General features: G+C 34.2%; 1 protein-coding gene across 1 annotated transcript; it reads left to right on the top strand.

Moving 5' to 3' along the window:
* The first annotated feature begins 338 nt into the window (after positions 1 to 338).
* Positions 339 to 1,193, top strand: LOC145565283 (uncharacterized). The gene has a single exon (XM_081625337.1). The coding sequence runs from the start codon at positions 339 to 341 to the stop codon at positions 1,191 to 1,193; it is 855 nt and encodes a 284-aa protein (XP_081481463.1).
* The last annotated feature ends 13,347 nt before the right edge of the window (positions 1,194 to 14,540 follow it).

Raw genomic sequence — 14,540 nt, 5'->3', positions numbered from 1 at the left:
AAAATTGTACAGAATCTTTACCAGAATGTAAGCTGCTAGTCTGCAAGACTGTTAGTCATCGTATTTAATTAAATAATCCGTAAAAGGGTTTTAAATATTATTGAGGGTTGGCAACATGTCGGACTAACTGTTTCCTAAGACGAGTGACGAGCAAGGGTAGTCCCACGTCGTGTTCACATGCCCTGATCTCGCTCTCCTCTTCTTCTGCTCCTTCGCGAACTATAAATAGCTCGAATCTCAGCATTGTCTATTCAGTGCATTTTGGTGATCAAAATCTCTCACATTTACTTGAACAAACAAAAAAGATAAACATATTTCATATAACAAATTTAAACAAAATGGCTGCCTCTTCTCATCCTGTTAGGTCCATAAGTTTACCTGCTAGATCTCACCCAACATCTCTTAAAATTGAAGAAACGATCAATAAGTTAAAGACTCGCGATATTTACCCATCAGAGTCAACTTCCTGTTATGCATCAGGAGCTGATAGTATTCAGCTCGGTCTTCTTAACCTTGTTGAGTTGTATGCTCATCTACAAGATCTTATCAATTCTCTTTCCAGCCAGAACGGGAAATTGGTAGAAGAAGCCTTAGAAAGTTCGGTATCACTGCTAGATACTTGCAGCAGTGGAAGAGACCTCATTACAGGGTTTAAGGAGCAAATCTGTGAACTACAGTCTGCTCTACGTCGTAAGGGGTACTCAAGCAGTGAAGAAATTAGCATGTACATGCGTTTTAGAAAGAAGGTTGCAAAGGAAGTTTCAAGATGCCTTAAAGTGTTGAAGCAAGCTGAGGGAAAATTCGGAATCACTGCTCCCCTGCTTAAAAGTGATCCTTCAACAGCGAATTTAGTTAAACTCGTAAGAGAAACATACACTGCTACAGTTGCTGTGTTCAAATCATTCTTCTTGTTCTTGTCTACTCCGACCAAGGCAAGCAAATGGTCATTGGTCTCAAAACTCGTCACTAAAAATTCAGGGGCTCGTTTTACCAGCAAGGTGGCCGGGATCCTGAACGAGGTTTCTGGGGTTGATCTAGCCCTTCAGAACGAGAAAAAAGTTGATGTGATGCTAGTACGAGGCAAAATTCAAGCTCTTGATGCTAGTCTTCAAATCATCGAGGGAGAACTCGGGTGCCTTTTTAGGTGCTTACTACAAAATAGAGTCTCACTCTTGAACATCCTCACAAATTAAGTGGATACTTAGACTAAATAGTTTGTATACTATATTCTTTGTCATGGTAAATTTCCATGGGCCAGAAATTTTGTGCATTTGTAAATTGAGACACAGGATTTATAGTTAGCAATGAAATTATATATTGATTGATTCATCTATTTGATCTCTCTTTCAAATTCTGCAATAATTTTTTCCTGCAACTTTTTCCTGTGAATTCATATGACTGATTCAACGTCATTTTTTCAAATTAATTTACTGTTCTCTAGTTCATATTCCCAACTTTTTTTTCAGCAAATTATCCTTGCTAAAATTATTTTTAAGTCCCTAAAATCTGTAATGACAAAGCTAATTCATTTTTGTTTCTCACCAATGATTAGTTCCTGTTCTTCAACAATATAAAATTACGTACGGCTTCCGTTGAAATACAAAGAATCAAAACAGATAAATCATAGAGTTTGTTACACTAGAATGGATTAAAATCAGCACTTTTCTGTACTTTCAGTCATCGTCTTAGTACATTGGTGTCGGAATATGTAAGCATCATATCTTGATATTTTAAGGGCTAAGGTTAAAATCCAAGTGATTACTACCATGTTTAATAGGCTCCGAGTACAAAAATTACTAATGCAGCATGATTCCACTGGCTTGTTATCCTGTACTACACCGTAATCAAGTCTAGGACTCTGTCATTTGCCATGCTTTTAACTTTGTTTCTTGGACTGTACGGAGTATTGTTTGAAAGTCCAATTTTAAACATCTTATTGCTAATTTTGCCCTTTGTTAGCACGTAAAATTGTTTAATACCTTTAGAGTTAAAACGCACCCAAAAAAATCGAAAATTACAGTAGATTTGATCACAAAGATGAATCCCACTGACTGATTGATCATTGCTCTATGATAAACAGTCAATACATATTTCTGGTATCAAATTTACAGAATGACCAATTTGGTGGTATGTCATTTGTTTTAATGCCTGGTTTCGTTGAAATTGTACTATAGTTTCAATCACTTGGTATCAGGTTTAAAAATTATGTCCTTGATGGATTTAGTTTAGGAAAATCATTTAGTTTGTTGAACTTAAATGGACAGAAAATAAAACCTTTTTTCAAGTGCTTCAATAAGACTTAGCCAATATAGCAAATTTAGATATGTGTAAACATCAGTGATCTGTAAAATGCATTATATCCGAAACCTTGAGGCATGTGAAATGAATATGGTTTGTCTTGTTAGCCACTTAGTATTAATAACCCTGATCCAATCTTCATGTTTACCATAGTTTAGAAAGATTAAAGATCATAATTCGGTTTGTTTGTTGGTTCCCTATATCTGTGAATTAATTGGTTAGAAGGTAGGCTTGCACCACACTAGACATTTTCTGTTACTCTGCCCGTACCAGTAAATTATAACCCTTGCACGATAAGTTCTATAAATTTCCTTTTACTTGCACCGCGTGTGCTTGGCTATTTTTATGTTTTGCTTTAATATGTCCATGATTCATTGTAACCGGACTATTGTTTTACTTATCTAGACATAACACATCTATAACTCGAATTCTCTTGCCAAGCATGCAGATGTTTGGACTAGTCGAAACAAGTTCTGAATCATGACTTGGAATATGAATGAATCTAGTGGCGTACGACAATGGTATGCATACATGTTACTCTGCCCGTACTCTGTATTCATTAGTTAATACAAAAATGGAAACAACTACTGATACTTGATTGCTACATATGTTTTGACCATATATTTCAGTGTCCTTTTTCAATGACTAAAGCATTCAAAGATGAGCATGACCTCCATCACTATTTATTGTATATAATACAAACAAAGGGTTGAATTGGATGAAATCATGTGATTGCTGTTCTCTTAGATTTGTATTAGAAAATCTGTTTTTTTTTTTTTTTTTTTTTTTTTTTTAAGAATTTTATACAATAATAAGAATAAACAATGTAAAATAGGCATAAATAGTTAAATACCATGATATTATAATGAAGTATTCCATATACATTACCCATGTCTTCTTAGATTTAGTCCTACTCCATATATAATATTTCCATCTCTCATTGTTTAAGTTTAAGTGGTTTATTATTTATTATTAAGAGGTATAGTCCTAATAATATTATAACAAAATTTCCATCTCTCAATCAATGCATATCATACCCTTCTCCAAGTGAATCTTTTATTCTAGTATCCTAAATTAAAAGTGACATTTGCATTCACAAACTTTTTTAGGAAGGTAGAACATATTCGAGTTTGATTAATTAAATTTGAATCAAGAAAATAAATAGTTGAATATAAATGTTTAATTGATTAAAGAATATACATAGTAAAAGAAAAAAAAGCAAATAATAAATTAAGTTTATATGAGAACGAATGAAGTATTTAAATTTAGTAATTATTCACATCGTATTAGTTTTATATTAAAACTCACTCAACATCATTTGCTTAACGACAAACAAACATAAACTGTTTAATTGTCATTTTACACTACTCTTTTGTAATCCACATATAAAGAATCTGAAATTTAATTTTACCAGAGAATAAAAATAGATAGGATACATTACACTAGTACAGTAGTACTTCATGTACCTAAACCAAGTTGCATTAGGAATTTATTTTCATAATCACATGTTTAGATTTATAAATATTAGTTGCAACATTATTCCGTACAAGTTGCTAAATTATCAAATAATTATGCTTCTTCATTCTACCCAATTTTTATGGGCAAGATTCATATATAGGTTGTCACTAATTATATTTTAATCAACTTGTATATAAGCTTAATTATGTAAATGAGTACACCCTTTGTACGGTGCCTACGGTCACATGTAAGGCTGCCGGACCAATTTAAGAACATGGATTAAATAATTATTTTAATTAATCATGCATATTAATATATTATATAGTTTTGGATGTGGAAATGAATGAAATTACTAGTAGAATTGTTTCCTATGATTGATAATCAACATTATGAAGGTCATTAATTTTGTCACCATATTAAACGGTTTAACACATGATTTAATAAGGGACAAGGAGACAATGAGGTTCCATTCCAGGCTTACTATAAAGACAACTCTCTAGTTCTTCCCCCTTCTCTTTCGATGGCGTCTCCGATGTACTAGCCATGTTTGATGCATACAGTCCTCAAATAGTAAAACACTGCACATTCTCAAAACTTATGATACGTATGTGCTCATCTGTTTGGATTTAATTGTGACACTAATAGTTCAAGTGGTAATATAGTACCTAGATGCTATGTTTTACGATATAATTGCTAATACAACTATAAATTAATAAGTGGTAATACAGTAAAAAAGCATTTTGATTTTATATGTAATCTATGAAAAAGAAGTTTATGCTAACTGATGCCATGAACCATGATAATGATAGTTCAGCATCACCCCTAATTTTAAGATGTATTCATGGTTTTAATTAACATCTATTAATGATATGATGATGATAATAAAAGAAAAACTTTGTGAAATGAGGGTTGTATTACCATGGATATTAAAATGATATTTATTGCTATACTCTGTAACAAACTTAAATTCATGTTTTATTAGTATTATGATAAAAACTGATGAACTCATTTTCATCAGTAGAATTCCAGAGAAAATGCAATTGAATTTTAGAGAGAGAAAAGAGGGAAGAATTTCATTTCACTCGTAGAATGAATGAATCAGTTGTTTACAACTTTCAACTATATGTATTTATTACAAAGAAAGCTTCTAGAGAAAAGGTAAAGAAACTAAGCTGGCATCCAAGCTGGAAAACTTCAGTATAAAGATTGATTATACTGATCATAGTCTTCAATATCCCCCCACAAGCTAGGCATGGATTGAGGATCAATCAATCCTATCTTGGAACACAAATATGAATGCTGAGGAAATTGACAGAGCTTTGGTGAAAAGATCTGCAAGCTGTTCTTGAGAGGGAGTGTAAGTAAGCTCAATTAGGCCTTCCAAGACCTTTTCCCTTGTGAAGTGACATTCCAGCTCTATGTGCTTAGTCCTTTCATGCATAACAGGATTCTTCCCAATCTGTATTGCAGAAAGATTATCACAGCATAATTTGACAGGCTTCAAGTCACAAACATCAAGCTCTTGTAACAGTCTGACTAGCCATGTGATTTCTGAAGCTGCTGCAGCCGTGGCCCTGTATTCAGCCTCAGATGAAGATTTAGAAACTGTCCCTTGTTTCTTTGATTTCCAGGAAATAGGAGATTTCCCTAACAGCATCACATAACCAGAAACAGACCTTCTGGTTTCTACACATGATCCCCAATCAGAATTAGAATATCCTTGCAAAGTCAACTGAGATGAGCCTTGAAGAAGAATTCCTTGACCTATGGTACCAGCAAGATACCTGAGAACATGATGCAAGGCCTGAACATGTGGAATCCTTGGCTGACTCATGAATTGGCTAAGTGTTTGGACAGAATATGCCAAGTCTGGTCTAGTGTGAGTAAGAAAATTCAGCTTTCCTACCAAACTTCTATAAAGAGCAGGATCATGATAATAATCACCTTGATCTGAAACCAGCTTCAAATGAACAGGTAGAGGAGTCTTAGCTGCCTTTGACAAATCCATAGCACATTCCTGGAGTAGTTCTTTAGAGAACTTTTTCTGAGTGGGGATAATTCCATCAGAAGTATGAGAAACCTCCAGACCAAGAAAATAATTCAAGTGACCAAGTCCTTGATGCTGAACACATTGTGCAAATGTGTTTGAGAGTGATATCTGTTCCAGCAAGGATGATATCATCCACATAAACAACAGCTATAATCAGGGTAGACTGATTTCTATACATGAAAAGAGAGGGGTCATTCTTAGCTTGCACAAAAAATTTCTTCTGCAGTTCAGCTGTGAGTCTAGCAAACCACTGCCTTGATGCTTGCTTTAGACCATATAAAGATCTTCAACTTGCAGACAAGATTATTAGGATTAGGAATTCCGTCAGGTAACTTCATGTACACCTCTTCTGATAACTCACCATGAAGGAAAGCATTATTAATATCTAACTGGAACAATTCCCAGCCAAAACTAGCTGCTAGTGCAAGTAAACATCTAACAGTTGTCATCTTGATCACATGAGAGAAAGTCTCATCATAGTCCACCCCATAGATCTGAGTATACCCCTTTGCAACAAGTCTAGCCTTCAGCCTTTCAACTTTACCATCTGCTTTGAGCTTAACTTTGAATACCCACTTACACCCTATTGCTTTCTTGCCTTTAGGAAGTTTGACTAAGTCCCAAGTTTGGTTTTTCTCCAATGCTGCAATTTCACTCCTCATAGCTTCTACCCAGCCTTGATCTTGAGAAGCTTCCAAGTAACTATGTGGTTCAGTTACCTTGATAGTACAAGCAATCTTAGATTGCAGACTGCTAGGAATATCACAAAACAGAACAATATTGCACCAGTGTTTGGAAATTGATGATGCTGTAACATAATCCTTCGTCCAAGCTGGAGGTCTATGTGGCCTGGAAGAAACTCTTGTGTCAAATATATCAGGTATGGGTGAGGTAGGTGAAGGATCAGAATGTGTTTGGGAAGGTGTATCACAGTCAGAATCAGACTCTGAATGCAGGATAAAAGGTTTTGGTATTTCTGGAAATGTGTGAAAATCAAAGAGTGTATTGACTGGCAGAAAAATAGGCTTAGGTGTATTTATGGTGGAAGGATTAAGGTAAGGTAAGTGTTTCTCAAAAATCTAAACATCTCTTGAAACAAAGATCTTCTTTGAAGATAGATCCATTACTTTGTATGCCTTCTGATCAGGCGGATAACCCAAGAAAACACAATGAGTTGCTCTAGGATTAAACTTCCCTCTATGACTCTTCAAGGTAGACACATAACAGAGGCAACCAAAGACCTTCAAATGATCTAAATCAGGTTTCTGACCATGAATTTTCTCATACGGAGTACAAAAACTTATTGAGCTAAGTGGCATTCTATTGATTAAGTGAGTTGCAGTTAGTAAACACTCACCCCACAGTGAAATGGGAACATTGGACTGGAAATAAAGGGCTCTAGCAGTTTCCAAAAGATGCCTATGCTTTCTCTCAACTAGGCCATTCTGTTGAGGAGTATCAGCACAGCTCTTCTGGTGTACTATTCCATTTCTGAGATAGAATTGTAACATAGGACCCTCACACAATTCTTTTGTATTATCAGATCTAATACACATAATCTGAGTATGGAATTGTGTCTTAACCATAACAGAAAAATGCTCAAGTATAGAAACAACATCATTTTTATGTTTCATGAAAAAAATCCATGTGTGTCTTGAAAAATCATCAACTATTGTCGAAACATATTACAACCATCATGAGTATTCACCTTATAGGGTCCCCAAGTATCAATGTGTACTAACTTAAAAATATGAGAAGTTACAGAACTGCTCAAAGGGAAAGACAACCTAGTTTGTCTTGTTTGTGGACAAACTTGACAGAAAAAATCAGCATTAGAAGTACAGGACACACTACTCCTAACATGATGTATTTTATTAAATGGCAGATGTCCTAATCTAAGATGCCAGAGTTTAGCATCTTCAGAACCTGACAGAAGAACAGATTTATCTGCTGCAACCTTATTCTTCTGAAGTTTGCTACTATCATCATCAACAGCATATAGACCTGAGTCCAATTTACCAAGAACTAGGGAACCTCTCTGAGAGTGATCCTAAATCAAGCATGTGTCATAGGTGAAGGTTATATCACAGTCCAGATCCTTACAAAGCTTATGTGTGCTTATCAAATTAAATGATAAACCAGGAACATGCAACACATTTCTCAATTCAATGCTATTGTCAAACTTGACTATACCAACACTTTCTACCCTCACATGTTTTCCATCAGCAACAGTAATTGTATTGGGCATACTTGTATATGGTTCATATGAATCAAACAAATCAAGATTTGAACATATATGATCTCTAGCTCCAATATATACAATCCATTTAGAATTCAAACAAGATACTAGACAAGTACCTGCAACATTGGCTGAGCTGTTAGCTGAATACACAAGATTCTGTGAATCCACAGCCTCAGTTTGAGAATTCTTAAAATCCTGATTGTTCGTGTACTACATCATCTTGCTATAGTCAGTCTGAGAAATATGAGCAGTCTCATACTCCTGATCTCCATCAAGATTATCATCACTATAGACAATTGCAACTATCTTCTTGCCTTTGCCTTTGCCTTTATAATCGCCCTGAGAAGTTGGATAACCATGCAATTTGTAGCATCTATCTACTGTATGATCGGGAATTTTACAGTGATCACAAAGAAAAGGAGTATTCCTTCTGACAGGAGCAAAACCACCTCTGCCTGTACCAAAACCACCATTGAAACCTCCAATAGAACTATTTTGAGAGGAAAACGGTTTAGACCAAGGACTTGGAGGTCTGTAAGTAGGAGGTCTTGCCTGATAACCTCTATGCTCAGCAGAGAAAGCTATAAAAGCCATAGAATCAGGAAGAGAAACTTCTCGTTGCTTCTCATCTTGAACCAGAAGCTTATAAGCCACAGCAATACTAGGTAAGGGCTGCATCATCAATATGTTTGTCCTGACATTGATATATTTACCATCAAGCTTCATAAGCAATTGAACTAACCTCTCCTCTTGCTGTTGTTCAGAATTTTCTGAGTAAGCTGACAAGTGTATCCACTGCAGGAACATACAGGCAAAGGATTGACTCCATTAATCTCATCCCAAATTCCTTTTATTCGAGTAAAAAATTCAGCAATGCTACTGGAACCTTGAGATAGATCATGCAACGATTGTTATAGAGTAAACAATTGAGGACCTGAACTCTGTGAGTAGCGATCTTCAAGATCCTTCCAGACCTCCCTAGCTGTGGTAAAATAGATCACACTACGAGCCAAAGTAGTGTCCAATGATCGAAGAATGTAGGAAATAATCATGGCATTACACCTTTCCCAAGCATGAAACGCTTGATCTGTAGATGGAGGTCGAGGCAAAGAGCCGTCTATGAACGCCAATTTGTTCTTCGCAGCTAAGGCAATCATCATACTTCGTCGTCATTCATTATAACAATCACCAGTAAACTTCTTAGAGACAATAGGTAAAGCAGGATTCTCAAAAGGATGTAAAAAATAGACACTAGTAGGATCTTGAGTAAGCGATAATGGAGTAGAAGCCGCCATTAAAGAGAAAAAACAAGCTTCAAACGAAGAACTAGGTCAAAAAATTACCAGAAAATAATCGCAATCGAAAAATCAGAAAATCGCAATTGAAGAACAACAATCGAACTATGAAAACAGAGAAGAAATAATGCGGAAGAAAATCAAAGAACAGAATCGTTCTGCTCTGATACCATGATAAAAACTGATGAACTCATTTTCATCAGTAGAATTCCAGAGAAAATGCAATTGAATTTTAGAGAGAGAAAAGAGGGAAGAATTTCATTTCACTCGTAGAATGAATGAATCAGTTGTTTATAACTTTCAACTATATGTATTTATTACAAAGAAAGCTTCTAGAGAAAAGGTAAAGAAACTGAGCTGGCATCCAAGTTGCAAAACTTCAGTATAAAGATTGATTATACTGATCATAGTCTTTAATATATTATTTATTATTACTTACCAAATGAGTAAGGTTAAAAGTCAAGAATATCACAGTTTATCCCATTATTCGAGTAACTACAACTCTTGTCTCTAAAAGATTGCCTAGCCCGTTACTATGAACTAGTTTCGGGCCCACGGGCTCTGCATTAATTATTATTTATTTGTACTTAAAACTTTACGAATTATTAGAATAAATTAATTTCATTGACTTTTCACATCTTATGACATTATACAAATTGTAGCTTTTAAGGGTTTTTTTTTTTTTTTTTTTTTTTTTTTTTTTTTTTTTTTCAAGAGCTGTTGATATAACTAAATAAAATTGTATTATATTGTTTTTGGGTTTCAAAAATAAAAGTACTAATGGATTAATTTAGATGAATCTCCATAGTATGATTTATGTAAGAAGAATGTTGAAAGAGTCGACATAGCTTGTGCGTTCATTTGTTGAGTAACTGTCGGTGATTCGATTCCTTATAAATATTGTATATTTGCAAGTTTCAAAATAATAGCAAGATTTAGTCTTTTAACAAATAACTAGCAAAGTAATAATTGTAAAAAAAAAAAAAAAAAAATTTTGCTTAATTATAAAATTGAACTCTCGAATTACATTATAGTTTATCAATTATTTTTAACAAAAAAGCTAGAGTGTGATTAATACCAACCCTTGTTGTAATTTTACATTGTTACATATATCAAATATATATTAGATTATAAAATTCTTATTTACCAAATCTATTTCTCTTAGAGTGTGATTCCAAGAGTCGTCTAAGCACATCCATTCTCTTAGGGCTTAGGGGATGCCAAATACCGATACGAGACGAACTTTCTTCTATGTTTTTTTTTTTGAAAAGAACAGGAAACGAATCCCTTAAAAGAAACTTCGTAAATGGTTTTGGTAACAAGTACTTTTTAAATATTGATTCCTTTTCATACATAAATGTTATTTTTACTACAGCACTGATCGATTTCCCATGTTAGATTCTCCAGTTTTGGAAAACTCATAAGTGGTCAATGAACCATTTCGAGGCTGCATTCAAAACAACAGGTCATAGACTTCTAAGTTTGAAGTGACGTCTTTGCTTGGACATAGTTTGAGATGCCTACAAACTAGCTGGATACGACTCCCTATAACTAGTCTTTTTGGCCTTATACCTCCTCCTTTCAACAAGAAGCATGGTAATTAAAAAAAGTAAGTTATGGATGACACTCTTATTAAGGATAGAAAGAGGGGCAAACTTGACAGAGGAAAAAAAGAACTACTGTGTCAAGCCGCTTTAAAAAAGAAAGTCTCACTCTAAGAATTATCGGCTTTGAACCTTTGATCCGGGAGTCCCTGTTCTATCCACTAACCATGTGACGCTATCATTAGCAGAAGATCATTGATCATACTTTCTTGAATAGCCACTATTGAGTAAGAGGGAATCCAATTGCCTTAGATCACTATCGAGGAAGAGAAACTCATAGCACAAAGGCTCTTGCTGGTTAAGGACTTCACTCTGGTAAGAATCCTTTATACTAAATCTTTTGCACAAAGATGTTGTTAAGTGTTCGAGTGAGGGTTGTTGACTCGGCTCAAAATTTGAAGCTTCCTCTTTCATTATGTTGCCCTAGGAAACAATCCTTTGACCGTGGTAGAAAGGTAAAGAGATATGCGAGTGAGGCTAGCTTTTGGCAAAGGTCCTTCGCTAATAGAAGTAGCTAACTCTCCTAGTAGCGAAGGAAAAGGGTAGAGCTCTTTTTTCGTAGTAATAGTGGGCGGGTATCATGAGATCTAGCAATGTCATATATACTATGGAACATAGTTTCATAATTTTCTTGAACAAAACTCTTCATTTTTCTTGTCAAAATCAATTCTTCCTTCTTTTCAGCCTCAATTTACATAAATTTTGATGCTCTAATATATTTTTTTGGAACTTAGGTGATTTGAAAAAAAAACTTTATTGAAAATTTGTATTTATATTAGGAGATAGATTGGGGGAAGATAAGGGGTCAAATAATTGAGTGAAAATTTTGATTATATTCAATTGAAAGATGGAGGGAGAAGAGGAGAAATGTAAAAAAAATAATAAAGAAAAATAGACACATTAATTAGACTCATGAAAAAAGACTGAAAAAGGGTAAAAGGGAATAAATTAGGAAGACATGTGGCACTTTAGTTTGTATTTTTAAATACTAAGTATAGATATAGATAGATAATATTTTTTCTTAATGGTTTAAATGGGTGAGACCAAAGAGTGTATGTGAGAGTAAAGTAGAATTATACCTTCATGACCATTTATGATGTGTGGCAAACATTAAGGGACGAAGGGAGTAAATTCATACAGTACAATAGCTATGCAAATAACTTCAGTTTCACAATTTAATATTTAATTTACTTCATAGCTCTTGAATGAGCCAACAACAAGATCTTATCATTGTCTCTCACTCAGTGAATACTTAAACAGCAATCTTAGATCCTGTCTCCAATCTGTTGGTATCAAGGAAACAAATCAAGAAAACCTGTCAGATAATCAAAGGTCATACCGTACTAATTTTGAAGAATCCTGAAGAAATCATATTCTTTCATAGGATATATGCTCAGTATTATAATCAGATTAGGATTTAGTATATGAATCAGTGTCTTTTTCATCCATTTATAACTTCGATTCATTGTTTCGAGCTCAGAATAATACCAACTAGTCTACTGTTTGAAAACTTCCTGAGCTGTGGTACCACATAAAATGATCATATGATCGATATAAGATCGAACAGATAATATATTGTACCTTGATTCATCAGAAGTGTTACCAGAAACAGGACTGTCAGATGATTTCATGAAGAACAATATCTTTAACACATGCAGTTTTATCTCTTTGGGTCGTAATCACTGTTGCTGTTTCATTTCGTTTCTTGATCTTATAGAGTTACAAACTGATAGATTGATTGGTTGCTTCTGTTCCGTACTTCTGTTTCATTTGGTTCACAAATTCATTTTCCTATCAACTATTGTATCTTTATTATAATTTCCGCTCTGATTATTTGTAATTAACTAAATATAATCAATCTGAATGTTTTAAAGAAAGTAGCATGACAGATGAATAGATGATGCAGTTGAAAGAATTTTATTAGTTGAGACGAACACTATAAGAGGGGGGGGGTGAATTGTATCTGAGTTCCTAGTGGCTACTTTTGCGGAATATAAAAACAAAATGAAAAGAAACTTGCAACGCACACAGTATTTTACGAGGAAACCTTCCAGGGCCCAACTGGAAGTAAAACCTCGACCCTCTAAGGGATTTTCAAAACCAAACCAATTCATTATAATAGGGCTCACAAGTTACAACCTATTATACTCAAACCTTTACTCACAAGTTCTAAACTGAACTTACTACACAGTAGAACCCTATTCTACCCAATCCAAATCCCTGACTTAGATTCACTTGTACTTCCTAAGTACTCTTACTCAGCTTCAACTTAGTAGCTTACACAACTGTATGCAAAGAAGTAATTCACACATACACACACCCAGTAACCCAACTAATACAATAATTTGACTCTAGTATACGAAAGGTAAGATACACATGAAACCCGAAACTAATATGACAAAGTATGAATTTGGAAAACTTACACCTTTTAAGCACTCTTCGAATTCTTCAGGCATAAACTCACAGAAAATATGAAATGTGATTCCTACAATTTATATAAGACTAGCTCATATAGAAAGTAGGGTTTTCGAAAGATAACTATGTTATTTTACCAAAATCACAAAATAGGATTTTAAGTAAATCATTTCAGAAGAAAATCTTTTCAGGAAAACTTATCAAAGATAAATTATGAAAAGAATATTATCTTTTAGAAATCTTGATTTTATGAAATAAAATCTTCTTAGAAAATCTTTTCATAAAAACTTATCTTTTTACAACTTTCCTATTTTAAGCTTGTCAATCTTTTTGTCACGTTTCTAATAAATCTCATATCTAAACTTACTGATCATATTTACAGCAAAATATAAAAATATAAACTTATTAAAATCTAAATTGCTTCATCAATTATTGCATTCCAGGGTACTTGGATTTCACGTAGTCCAGGACTAAGTTCTTGCTGTCACTTCACTTCCAGTTCTCAACTGGAACTTCGCGGGCCAAGTTCTTGTGAAATTTGTTGTCTTCAACACAGGTCAAGTTGAGCTTCTCAATCTTGATGTCTTCAAGTTCCTGTTAGGGAACTCAGTTAGTTCCTGATTGGAACTCTTCTCCCATCTTCTTTAACTTTCCTCGAGATCTCTTCGAGTCTTCATAGTTAGGTTACTCTTACAACACTTAGAGAAATCTTATTATTTGAAGTTTGCTAGTTTATATTCATCATCATCAAAACTCTTAAGCTTCAACAATTTCCCCCTTTTTGATGATGACAAACTTTAGCAAACTTCTAAGGAAAGTTAAATCACATAGAAGTACATATTTTTGTATTTTGATTTATTGACAGAAAATTAAACACAAACGTAAATTAAAAACAAACAAGAAAAAACAAAAATAACTAAAACAAACTGAAACAGAACAAAAACTGACTAAAACTAATTTAAACACATCATCACAGCATCAGATAAACTTCTAATACTTTATCAACTGGAACCCAGAACAACTTCAGCCTTCAAGTTTGCTTCCTCTTTTTTCCCCTTTTGGCATTATCAAAAAGTCATGCACTTCAAGTTATTAAGCATCTAGCCACAGCCCCACAAGCAATTCATCGAGTGTGGGAAACTGAAGGCAGCGCTACTAAACCCCCTTTAGTCAGTTCC

Source organism: Chenopodium album, chromosome 10 (genome assembly GCF_948465745.1).
Source record: "Chenopodium album chromosome 10, dcCheAlbu1.1, whole genome shotgun sequence".
NCBI classification, from domain to species: domain Eukaryota; kingdom Viridiplantae; phylum Streptophyta; class Magnoliopsida; order Caryophyllales; family Amaranthaceae; genus Chenopodium; species Chenopodium album.
The sequence above is the reverse complement of the archived record's forward strand: the minus strand, read 5'-3'. Positions and strand labels throughout refer to the sequence as shown.

Bases quoted from the DNA above. Each gene is read 5' to 3' on its own strand.
- LOC145565283 (XM_081625337.1), top strand. From the start codon at position 339: ATGGCTGCCTCTTCTCATCCTGTTAGGTCCATAAGTTTACCTGCTAGA.